Source organism: Hemibagrus wyckioides, linkage group LG27, assembly GCF_019097595.1.
Source record: "Hemibagrus wyckioides isolate EC202008001 linkage group LG27, SWU_Hwy_1.0, whole genome shotgun sequence".
NCBI lineage: Eukaryota > Metazoa > Chordata > Actinopteri > Siluriformes > Bagridae > Hemibagrus > Hemibagrus wyckioides.
The window spans coordinates 9,116,411-9,130,062 of record NC_080736.1 but is presented as its reverse complement, the minus strand read 5'-3'; the positions used below and the strand labels follow the sequence as shown (position 1 = coordinate 9,130,062).

At 37.6% G+C, this 13,652-nt stretch overlaps 1 protein-coding gene across 1 annotated transcript in view; it reads left to right on the top strand.

Moving 5' to 3' along the window:
- si:ch211-186j3.6 (neural-cadherin) overlaps nucleotides 1-13,652 on the top strand; it is a 225,120-nt gene that overhangs the window by 109,833 nt on the left and 101,635 nt on the right. Inside the window, exons 13-16 of the mRNA XM_058382382.1 lie at nucleotides 1,390-1,639; nucleotides 3,730-3,857; nucleotides 7,977-8,163; nucleotides 12,270-12,413. Coding sequence (XP_058238365.1) covers nucleotides 1,390-1,639; nucleotides 3,730-3,857; nucleotides 7,977-8,163; nucleotides 12,270-12,413 — 709 coding nt within the window. The remainder of the gene's footprint in view (nucleotides 1-1,389; nucleotides 1,640-3,729; nucleotides 3,858-7,976; nucleotides 8,164-12,269; nucleotides 12,414-13,652) is intronic.

Sequence of the window (13,652 nt, the reverse complement as noted above, 5' to 3'; positions counted from 1 at the left end):
TCATAAGATCTGCATTTAATATACTGTGGCATCTCTCAGGTGATTGGATGAAATGATCCTATAACCGAGATAGTTATTTGACATGGGAGTTGACTCCCAGGCTCTTTAGTCTGAGCTGTCTTGTTCTGTCAGTTAGCTTGGTTTTCCTCCATGTACATGTCTGTCTGTCTCTCTCTCTCTCTCTCTCTCTCTCTCACACACACACACACACACACACATACACATTCTGAATGTGTACAGAAGCATCTATTTCCATCTAACTCAGTGACAAGACTGAAGACAAGACAGCTACAGTGTTGTCATCTTGCCTATACCTACTGTACACCTATCATTACACACACACACACACACACACACAGAAACGCACACACTCACACACACACCACACACACACACACACACACACACACACACACACACAAACAAACAGTGTATCTGCTTTCTCTTTGGATATCTCAGAATAGCCAGGTGCTAGTCTCTGGAGACTGTGTTAGCCTAGAACCAAGCTTCCTGTTACTGCTTCTGCCCTCACTGCTATTTTAAGTGAACTGCTGTATCCTCGCCGCTGGACTCAGCCAATATCTGCCTCTTTATTATTCATGACCGTTTAATTTTTTTTCTCATTCATTCAGTTAAATGTGCATTGAGAATTAATTTGCGGGATCCTCTGCAATTCTTTCATAAGCTATTAAGGCTATTTAAAGTATAGATGAACGTTTTAAAAAGTATAGAAAAAAAAGATTTGCTGTTTCAGACTTAATTGATCAGTGGTATAAATGCTAGATTTTCTTGTTAGCATAGAATGAAATGAGGCCGCTGGATATTTAATAGATCAGGAATGGAAGTTCTTGTCTTGTTCTAATTGAAGGCTCTGACTTTAGTGCTGTGATTGCTGTTGACACTGATGTTTCTCTCTGCACTTTAAATAATAGAGGATGAGTGTTCCTGTAACTGTAATAAAGAAGCTATGGAAGAGAATTACTATACACTCAGTACAGTTATAAACCTGTCATTTGGCAGGTACCCTTGAGAATACATATTTTGTACTTTTAGCATGTATCTACTTTAATAAAAGTTGCACGTAATGTATTTTATCCCACTTTATCCTACTTCACAGGACCTCACCATTTGAATGAATATTGATTCATGTGATTATAAAATTATGTGCGGCTTAAAGTGTCCTTAAAATGCACTATATACATTTTTCGATGCCATTACATTACAATCTAGGTATTTAACATATGTAGAAAATAGGAAGCTATTATAGGATTTGACTTGTGTATGAAATAATCCTGCCTGGATTTATCCTTACTGTGTAATTAACATAATAACGGACATTTTTATGGAGGGTTGACTCGTGATATTTATTTTTCTTGGCATGCTGTTTAGACAGTGAAAGCCACCTCTCCACTAGGTGACCCTAGAGTGACCTATAACCTGGAGGATGGCATGGTACCTGAAACTAACATGCCAGTGCGTTTCTATTTGACGCCCAACCGAGAGGACGGATCAGCCTCCATCCTGGTGGCCGAGCCGCTGGATTATGAGACCACACGCAACTTTATGCTTCGTGTACGCGCTCAGAATGTTGCTGCTGTGCCTTTAGCTGCTTTTACAACCGTGTATGTCAACCTCACAGGTAATCCCTTTCATCTCTCAGTGTTTTAAATGACCTTTGAATGGCAATTTATAATAAATAAGAAACAATGGGAACAGGTTTAATGATTGTTAGATTGACATGGATATGGAGTTTGTTGTTAAAATTGTATTTTTATTTTATAGACATTTTTAGATAATTTTGACCTCACAGTAACAGTTAATATAAAATTGTTAATATGAATGCCTTTTGCTAATATGAAAAATGAAAGCTTCCTGCCATGCTGTAGCAATTATGGGAGCATCAGTATCTATATGTCTTCTGGTGGATGAAAAGGTAGGAAGGTGGATATATGCATGTATGTATGTATGTATATATGTATGTATATATGTATGTATGGATAGATGGATGGATGGATGGGTGCTTGAACAAGCTAGGACAGGATGGATGGATGGATGGATGGATGGATGGATGGATGGATGAAGATAATAGGACTGGATGGACGGTTGGATGGACAGATGGATGGACAGATGGATGGATGGGTGAAGATAACAGGGATGGATGGATGGATGGACGGTTGGATGGACGGATGGATGGATGGGTGAAGATAACAGGGATGGATGGATGGATGGACATGATAGGACTGGATGGATGGATGGATTGATGGATGGGTGAAGATAATAGAACTGGATGGATGTATATATGGATGGACAAATGGACTGATGGAGAGATGAAAATGACACTTATTTTGCCTCTGATCTTATAAAGCATTAATTTATTATTTATTTAATATTATTATCATTTCCCTCTATAGCTTTAATCCTCCTCACTGTCTATTAAAGTCCTGATATACATTCATGATATTCTAATCCACTTTCTCAGATCCTGAACCATATTTACCTATTTTTCTTTAAACCTTAAAATACCAAATTTTAACACTTCTTTCACCTTTTTTCTCCTTCAATATAGCCCTGCATTTCTAATTCCACAAGGAAGTCTCTGTGCCATCCTATGTAATTTACTGGCTCTTCCCCAAAGCCATAATTGGGCTCAACTCATGCATGAATCTCTTGCTCTATTCCATTTATGAGTGCACTCTAATACTGATCGAGGATCCTTGCACCCCCACCCCACCCTGTGCCTAATATTAATCCAATAAGAGGTTTATGATGAGGTTGCTTTTAGCTGTTGCCCCTTTAAAAGTGGACACCTTGTGCAGATCAGTGCCAATCATTCCTTCGCTTATTTATGCCCTTCTTCCACAATTAAAAACACAACTAGTACCACAGAAAAAGGAAGAGATGAGAGAGAGAAAGAGAGGGAAAAAGAGAGAGAGAGAGAGGCAGACGGGGCAGGGAAGAAGTTGTAATGGATTTGGACCTCTTGTTTAATTCATGGATTACGACTTTGGCTGGGAGAAAATTAAAAACCTCGAAGTACATCAGATGGCGATTAGTGCCTTGGATCGTTCGACCCATTAAAGATCTTGCCCTAAATTTCACTCCCCCTACTTCCCTTCCACTATCAAGGGGAGGCACACATACAAGCACACACACACTTGTTGTGACAAATATTGCACATTATACACATATATATTTGTGTGTGTGTGTGTCTGTGTGACATGACAGTAATCTGAATCTGAATCTCACATGCTCAGTGTTTGACAATCACATTTGTGAATTTTGTTAGCTGTTTGTTTGCTGTTTATGTTAACCTAAAAATGTTTACTGTGATATAATGTCATATGTTTATGTCTTTTTTTTACTCTATTTCTGTTCATGACAAGGTCAGAATGTTCTATTTTAGCTGGCAGTTAAAGATAGACAATAATACATCTTGGGTGGATGATGAATCACTTTTTAAACTTTAACAAAATCCATGCAGCTTAGTCCGAAAGAGTAAACAATAATTAAAGGCAAATCTTAAACATGTCACAAACATATCTGTGGAAAACTCAAGGCACCTCTGTAGTTATATTCTGCTATATTTTAATTTCTCCATGGCTGTCAGTGTACCCAAAATACTGGAAATACCATGGCAAGGTCATGACCATGTTATTATACAAAAAGTGCTGAGAATTATTATATGAAAAGTGCTGAGTTTTCACAGAATGTGTCTGCTTCTTTCAACAGACGTGAACGACAATGTTCCATTCTTCACCTCTTCTATTTATGAGGCCTCTGTGACAGAAGGGGTCGAGGTTGGGACTCTGGTTCTGCAGGTGTCTGCCAATGACCTCGATCTGGGTTTAAATGGAAAGGTACACTATGAAACTTCTGAAAATTCATTGCAAATGTTTCATTAATTATAGTTTCTGAGTGAAAAGGAGGATGCAGTATCACAAGTTTCTTCAAAAAAATAAATAAATAAATTCCAGGAAGTTAAACGTAACGTAAAATAAACACAAACACTTCAAAGAGAAGAAGGCACCACATGCCTGAACAGAGATGACTTGGAAAAAGAAGCTTGGTATACAATTTGATTAGATTGCAAGCTGATTAGAAGAATAATCCAAAAGTGAGATGCAGTAGTAGTTCTATGCAACAGCAATGTTTATGAAGACAGTACAGTTTATAAATAAGCATGTTGTTCCACCTTTGGCATATTTATGTCATTACCCCTTTGGAGTCAGGAGACATAACCTAAAAGAAATAAATATATAAACAATATTAGTATACAGTATATATAAGTCTATCTATCTATCTATCTATCTATCTATCTATCTATCTATCTATCTATCTATCTATCTATCTATCTATCTATCTATCTATCTATCTATCTATCTATCTATCTATCTATCTGTCTGTCTGTCTGTCTGTCTGTCTGTCTATCTATCTATCTGCCTTTCACTAAGAGGAGTGAAAACTGATGTGGTCTTCTTCGGTTGTAGCTCATCCACCTCGAGGTTTGATGTGTTGTGTGTTCTGGGATGCTTTTCAGCTCACCACGGTCGTACAGAGTAAATATTTGTGTTGCTATAGACTTCCTGTCAGCTCAAGCTTAGCATTCTCCTTTGATCTCTCTCATCAACAAAGTGTTTCAGCCTGCAGAAGTCATTCTAATCAGCTTTGAACAGCAGACATATCTCATATATCAAATATAGAGAAACATCAGACTTTATATTAGCTGCACTCAGTTTGAATGAAAATCACTTTATCAGATATACACTACCAGTCAAAAGTTTGGACACACCTTCTAATTCCATGGTCTTTCCTGATGTTTATTTCTTTCTACATTGCAAAACAATGCTGAAGGCGGCCGAAATACACAATAATCTCGTTTGAACAGTTGATATTGAGATATGTCTGCTACTGATGCTCTGTAAAGCCTTCATAACAACTCTAATCTGAGGTGCTGTTAACTGGTGATTTCTGAAGCTGGTAACTCTAAATGAACTTCTCCTCTGCAGCAGAGGTAATTTTTGGTCTTGCTTTCCTGGGATGGTCTTCATGTGAGCCAGTTTCATCATGGTGCTTGATGGGTTTTGCAAATGCACTTGACAATACTGTTCTTGCAAGAACTATTCCAGAACACCTGACCTTCGGGTCTTAAAATAACAAAGTTTAATAATAAAGTTTTTTGTTTTTTTCATTACATATGGATTACTTAAGTCCATGTGTGTTATTTCATAGTTTTGAAATCTCCAGTATTGTTCTAGAATGTAGAACGTAAACAAAAAACATTGAATTAAAAGGTGTGTCCAAACTTTTGACTGGTAGTGTATATAAGCTATTTTACTGGTCTTGTTAATCTCTTGTTTCCTTAGACTACATAGTTAAACATTTTTGTATAGCATATGAGACTTGTGAAGAACCCAGAATTGTTCAAATTAATAGCTTAACACATGCTAGTTTCAGTATTACATGTGATAATAAAGGGATATCTGTGCAACACAAAAATAATTAGGCCCTGCTTTCGTCAAAGGTCTTTTGAGTTATAACATGTGCAAACTTGATAACACATAGAAAAAAAGGTGGAGGCTGCTTTACAAACAGACTGTACGGGGATTTGCGTCTTTCAAATTAGTAAAACAACAAGGTTTTTTTTTTTTTTTTTAGTGTTTGCCTTTATAAATATGCAAATTAGGGTATTTCTACCTGAAAATACACAGCAGTGTCAATGCAAATACAGTGGATTAATTTAGCACCCGCAGTCTGAAAGTCATTTTGGGAGCGGTGATTGCGTGTGCAAATTAATGCAACCAAAGGACAGGTATTAAATTAAAGAAAGCCCATTTCCACCATTTGAACACAAGTGGTAAATCTACTATTTACAAAGTTTTAGTAATGAGAAAGTTTAATAGAATTATGCCTTAGTATCTTAAAATAATTGGAAAGTTCTCAAAAATTATAACTTTGTAGTATAATGGTGAAAATTTGTTTTATATTAGACTTCGCCAGACATTTGCGTATCTAGTGCCAGCAACATTTAAAGAGGTTAAGGGTAGAAAAAAAAAAACCACTTGTGTATACCGATTTAGTTTTTTCATATGTATTATTATTATTATTATTATTATTATTATTATTATTATTATTATTATTATTATTATTTTATTTTATTAACAAACCCACACAACAACCCACTCATTGTCTCAAGTTAAATTTATTCCCCAGCATGTGCACACAACCTTATAATAGTTACTCTTGTATTTAATCAAATCCTTGTGAATTTAATCAAATCAAATTCATATATATATATATATACAGTAGATCTATTCGTACTTGATAGCCTTCTGGTGGTCCAGCGGCAGGGTCCCGCGCTCTCATTGCCGTGGCCCGGGTTCGATTCCTGGGCAGGGTGCTAACCCAGCCACTGAAGAGTTAAATTTCAGTGCCGTTCCCAAGCCCAGATTGAATGGTAGGGTTGCGTTAGGAAGGGCATCCGGCAAAAAACATGCAGACCAAATGATCTGCTGTGGTGACTGCAAACAGGGAGCAGCCGAAAGAAGATCAACAGCAAAATCTATTTGTACTTGACAGGCACAGACATCGCATGCATTCGGTCTTTATTTACAGACCGGTTCTACTTCCATATGTTTACTGAACACTTATAATCAACAGAGCCTTCCATCTTACATGGCTTCTGCATGTTGAAGTGCTGACAATTTGAAGCTGTTTTACTGAGAAAAGAAAAGAAAAAAAAAGTCTACTAACTCATCAAAAAAGGCTCATAAAGCATGAGTAATGACAGATATGTGAGTAAAAAGCTTTGTCATAGGCTTATTCATCACATGCATCCATCCATTACATCTATTCTACTGCAGAGCTTAGAGGACAGTGTCATCAGTCTTCGGTCCTATTCCAGCTCTGCCTAGCAGAAATTCTACATAGTGTGCATAAACCAATTGAGTATTAAATCCAAGGGACAAAAAAAACAACAACAGCAGTGCTCTGACTCTTCTTTACCCTTTTAATAGAATTACTAGAGGAATGTCAAGGCTTTGGCTAGGGGAGAGAATCTGTCCTAGGCTTGTCTGAGCAACCTTGCAACAAGCGTGTTTAATCACATACTGTATTTAGATATCATGAGTATCACTTGCAGGCTTGAATATTAATATATAAGTAAGTATATTTGCTAAGTATATACAGGTCAGCCTGCCAATTTTAACCATAACAGTTGGAGGTTGCTGCTTATTTTATTAACTTGGCCCCCTACATGTCTTTTATTATATCATTTGCTTTTTACTTTCTCCCTCCTTTTTTTGTTTGCCACACTAATTCAGCTGGCAGGGCACCAGTTATTATACAAGACCTGCTGTTATAGAAGTGCTCCCTGCATAATAATTGCCCCTTGTGTTAGTCAGATGATGTGGAAATAAACCATCCATACCTTTTTATCCTTTTCAATCATGTCCTTCCTGTTAAACTGCCATGAATGTGTTAGTAGACATATATAAATAAAATGCTAATTTAGCTAGGTTCTGATGTCCACACAGCATACTTGTCAGCCTGTAACTTGAATCCTGTCTTAACATCTCCCTGTGCATGTAAAGAGAAATATTAGAGATATATTATAAAGAGATATTCTTGTATTTTTATTTTGTATTGCTCATTGTTTGTCTGGCTGTTTTATTTGTTATTTTATTGTTTTGTTTTGTTTTTTGCTGTTATATTTCTTGTATGATTTTATGTGGTCATCCTAATTTTAAACATTTTTAACAAATCTTACTTATTTATATACTCACTAACTTACTTATCACAGCCTTTATTTTTCACCACCCAGTTGGTTTAGACTTTTAGGATTTCCTTATGTCGTATTGCAGTCAGAATTTTATGGGGACCTGGGCATCAATGCAGATTAATTAATCTTCCTTTTTCTATGCCTTGTTTGTTTCATATTAAAGTTCTGACCCACACCCCTTTCTCTTCATTTTTCTCAGATCTCCTACTCCTTGCTGAACGACCGCAGTGGAGACTATCAGTTCTTCCGCATTGATCCAGAACTGGGTTCCATCTACACTGAGGCAGTGTTCGACCGGGAAACTAAGGGTTCCTATCTTTTAGAAGTGAACTCCATGGACGGCTGGGAGTCTGCCAGGCCAGGAAGGCACGGGCAGCCGAACTCTGGTATGACCAGCCAAGCATGCTTCCTAACACAAGCTTTGGACTAATAAGTTTTCTGGGTCCATTTAGTCTGAATACTCTAAAGCTATTGATTTATTCTTTCAAAACGGAGCAGAAGATGAACATGCATGCAGCTCTGATTAGTTAAGGGTTAAGATTACTGATGAAAGAGAAAGATATCAGGGTTTTTTTTAGGTAAGCTTAGAAGTAGTTTTGTACCCTATGTATTTTATGTCAAAGAGAAAGAGAAGAAAACAAATTACCACTTGGGCAGCTGACGAAATGACTCAGAAGTGGTGAGTAATGACTGATATAGTTGCACTTATACATGCTTGATATGATGAAACTTTTACTAATCAGCCTCAAACACCGCATGAGTCACAGCGAGCCTCTTAGGCCTCAGCATGTCATCCATTCTCTCATTAGTTCTTTATTGCTGAGGAATTGTAGACTTTATGGCAAACTTTTATGCTGTAAATCTGATATAATATGCACTTAGCTGTAGTGAGTGAGTCTTTGTGAGATGTTTGCGAAATGTAATTTCTGGTCAGAATCTCTAGATAATTCAGCATCTGACAAGCTTTACATTAGTAATTAATTTCTCAAAATAATTACTAGTGTAAAGTAATTAGGTACCGGTAAAATTTATATACTGATAAATCATTAATTTACGAGACGTAGGTAACATACATTTGAAAAGAAAGAAAGAAAGAAAGAAAGAAAGAAAGAAAGAAACATCCAGTGAGCTGCAGTGTTCTGAGGTCAGGTGATAAATGAATGACCAGACTGGTTTGAACTGACAGGAAACCTATGTTACCACTCTTGACATCTCTGGTGAAGTGAAAGGCATCCTAGAACACACAACATGTCAAACCTTGAGCCTGAAAAGCTACGACAGCAACAGACCGCTTCTGGTTTCACTCCTGACAGCCAACAACAGGAATCTGATGACACAGTGGGCACAGGCTCACTGAAACTGGACAGTTGAATTGGGGCTGACATTATTGCTGTTGCCACAGCCCTTGGCTGATTAAACGATTGCATGAATGTTCTTAAAAATGGTCAGTAGGCATAGACACTACATGGTCAAAGATTTGGGGACACCTGGCCATAACACTCACTTGCTGTGTTGCTGTGTTATGATGCCACAGGTTCTGAATTTCTTCATACCACCAGTTCTGTATGGATGCACAAGCATGTCTGCCTACTATAAGCAGAGCCATACTGGTCTCCCCAGTGACTAGGGGTGTGTCAAGCCCCACTGGCACCTTTAATACATGCTCAGTGCCACAGATTCCATATGGATCCCTCATTTTACACCTACTATCACTCAGATGTGTCTGCCAAATACAACTATAGCCATACTGGCCTCCCCATTGACTAAGGATGTGACAACCTCTACTGGCACCTTCAGTGCATGCTCAGTGACACAGGTTCCATATGGATTTCACCCAACAAATATGTCTACCAAACACAACTAGATTCATCCATGCATTACCACATGACACCAGCAAGCACCCCACCTTTATGTAAGTAACATGTGTCCAGGGATTGTTGCTTTTGAGCCACAGCCACCTAGCAGCTCTTGCTTTTGCCTCTATGGTGGTATTTATGGCTTTCCTCTTGTGCATGCCTGTGATGCCCAGGAGACTTTAGGCCTTACACAGGGACTGAGCTGGAAAGCCTCTACATCCCACTTCTATTGGCTTGCACCGTCCACCCCCTGTCTGTAGCAAGTCTGCAAACTTTTTTTCACTCTCTGCCATAGCTGTGACTCATCTGGTCCACTGTGTCCTTTGCCATCCATTTTCCTTCAGTTTGCACCTCAGTGCCATCCTAGGAGACTTTTGGGTCAGCAATTCTCTTGCACAGGTCATCATACTCCGCACTCAGACTGCTCATAGACTCAGTTTGTTGTTATTCCCATACAGAGTGACCTACAGAGCTGATGGCTGATCCTCTTCTCAAAGCTCTCCAAAGCTCATCAGTACAGTTAATATGTCTATTGCTGTTTCACTATTAATACATATTCCATACCCCAGAAATGCTTTGCCACAACATTGTAAATCTTAAGATAGTTATTAATTTGAAAACCAATAAACCAAAAGTGATCTGTGCTTTAGTTTGCTTGAATTGAAGCCCAGACTGATTTCATTTAGACAACAAGGCAAAATCTGCTCGTTAATCTGAGATCTGAGGGGGAAAACGAACCATGAAAATGCCCTCAGTCTATCTCTAGTTTTGTTTCCGTGTAGATTATTCTTGTTTCCTATTTCAGTTGCTTTTTACAACAATTCAAAGACTGTTTCAGATACGAAAACACAAAGCTGTCACATCTATCATGCTAGATTTTTCTTCAGTACAGTTTTCTGAAATAAATCTGTAACATTCACAGCATCCAATTTGTTTCCCTGCTGAAAAATACCTGTGGAAAATCCATCAGTCAGTTGCTCTGGCTGAATTTTGGAAAATAGCTGAAACAGCCAATAAATTATTTGGACCAAAATACGTTTTTCTGCCAACTCTTAGCTCTGCTTTATGAAAACATATGAATAAAATGACAAATAAAATTTTATTTATTTATTTATTTATTTATTTATTTATTTATTTATTTATTTATTTATTTATTTAGATTTTATTAAAGGCTTTTAGGCTTTTTAGACTCTTTAAAGTTGCACTGGAATAATCACTGACTGAATAAATCAGCAGTGATTATCTGATGCTTTAAAAATTGGCGGTTATGTTTTTTTTCAGTGTGTATAGGCAAGTGTGACATATTTTAATGGAGTCAGAAAATCATAAAGGCAAACTTCTCCCTTTTCACTTCTGAGGGTTTTAGGGAACCCTCTTGTTTTTAAAACTAGATATCTTCTAAAGACACACCAAAAACACTGCAGATCTGTGACATTTAATTTTGAAAATTAGTCTGTGTTTTCCCTGTAAAGATGTATGACTAGCCATCTTGCTTTGCTGGGCAGTGAGACATGATGTTGTCGTGTCACATCACATAATAATAATGAATTTGGAACGTATTTTAGTGATGTGCTGCACAATAATATTCTGTGATATTCTGTCTATTCTGTGTATACATTTTTTGGGTCCCTCTGTAGTAAGGTGTAGTGATGTGCTCTAATGAGCCGTGATGTACGGGAAATGATAGTGAAGTGTAGCTGTCTGTACTGTTGATGACACTACACATGTAACAGTTTCATATTTAGTTAGTCATACACTTCCTTCAAATTCCATAGCATCCTGTTTTCACAGTCAGGGCAGGTCTATCAGGTCCTATGTACAGTAATCTAATGAAGTTATCCAATCCAGTCAAAGTGACTGGCATTACAAGCAGTGCAGAAAACACAGAAGTAGGAAATGACAAAGCCCAGCGATGCTTGTTTATTTGTACTGCAATGACATGACCATGCCTTCACAATGCAACTCTGAACAACATGTCAACCTGTCACCGAATGACAGCTACAGTGTTTACAGCATTCTCATTCTCACACATACTGAAACATACAGCTGAAGTCTACTGGAAGTCCAGTGAAACTACTGGAGCCTGCCACGATTATTATTATTATAATTTTTTGAATGGTTGCTTTTCCCTGTTGTTTAGATCCATACGTTTTACAGAGCTGTCTCTACAACCTGTTTAAATAATTGGTCTGTTCTTGAGAAGTATATTGTATATAGTATACAATAGTATATAGTATAAACCATGTCTCTTCTGAAAGTGATATAAAAGAAAGCAATATTAGAGGGAGGAATAGATGTCCTTCCCATTTCTTCCTGCTTAACCTATCTAAGGCTGGGTCCAACAAGGCTCCATCCTTCAACAATCACATACTGATGGCTTCGAAACCAAGATTAAAATAGAGGTAGAAGTAGAGACACACAGCAGGTGAAAATAAGAAGAGGATGAAAATGAAAAATGGCGGGGGGGGGAGTAAAAAGGGAGACAAAATGAGACAAACTCTAAATTCATTAAGAGAGAGGGAGGCAGAAAGATAAGAACGAGTTCAGTGAAAGGGAAAAAAAAAAACGCATATAGATTGATAGACTGAGATCACAGACATTTGTTTAATCTCATGTGTGTTTGCTGTCTTCCTCAGACACGGCATATGTGCGGATTTTCATCAGCGATGTGAACGATAACAAGCCGGTGTTCGCACAGACGGTGTATGAAGTTGATGTGGATGAAGACGCGGATGTCGGCTCCACCATCCTCACCGTTAGCGCTAATGATGAAGATGAAGGTAAGTCGGGATGAAGACGAGATGTGAATACATACAAATATAAGCTTCATTCACTGAAAGCGCAACCTTCGATTTATGGCACACAGCACACACTCCTCACTCAGTGTGTACGTTTCTCGGCAATACTTGTGGTATGAATGTGAATAAAGATCAGGAATGTTTCGTTTTCTAGCAGGGTCGGGTTGTTTATTTGTTTGACTATTACTAGTTTTTGAGTTTTTATTTATGTTTAAAAAAAGAAAAAAGTGAATCAAAATATCAAACAAAATTAAGCCTTATTCACAGCACTTTTGAATTCTTCAATTATATAATTCATTAATGTAATTACAGGGGTCTTAATTTTCTACAAAACCATGCCTTTAACTATAATTCTGGTTGCAGTTTAAAGGATGGGTTCAAATCAATGCACTTGTTCCAGTATGTTTCAACAGTAACAAGCCATTCCCAGGAACAGAACTAAATCGAACAATAAATTGAAAAATAAAAAGTAAGTGTTGTTCATGAAAAGATAAAAACTTGTACTTGTTTGCAAATCACTGTAGTGTAAAAGGAATACAATACTCCAGGATGTGCTGTTATAAGAAAATAGTTCATTTGTGATAACAGCATTATCCCAAGCTCTATTGGATTATTTTCATGACCCACGATAGTTTTATTCCTTGCATAACACATGCAAAATGTGCAAAGACTGTGCAATCTCCCTTTAATGTTGAGACCCCAAAATACCATTTTATAAATAAGTTCTTTCCAGAATGTTTTTGTTCTAAACAGTTTCTCTGAAATGAAGGAAATTTAATTTTCTACTTTTAACGTTTGTATGTTTGGAAAGGGGCTCTCACACACTCTCACGAACACAGGTGCTTTAATATGCACACTGCGAGCACAAGAAAAAAAAAAAAAACCTGAGATAAGCTCTCTTTCATTTCCCTCTCACATGTAAATCTATCCAGACGGCAGCACGTCACAGTCGAGACATCACTCATTTCTCATTGGCTGGCCGTGTCAGGTCCATAATTCCCTGTGTGAATCATCTGCTCTGTTGCATCTGGTGTGCTTGTGGTGATGTGAGAAGCTGCTGCACTGATCATCAGGCATTTATCAGGGCCTTTAGCCTCATTATGACAGACATCAGTCTTAAACTGATCTTCCATAATGGCTTCTGGTGATGTCAGGGAGTATTAGCTGTCTTACTTTGTGCTTATCCCTTTTCATAAAAGTCCTGAGAAAACGCTAACCTCC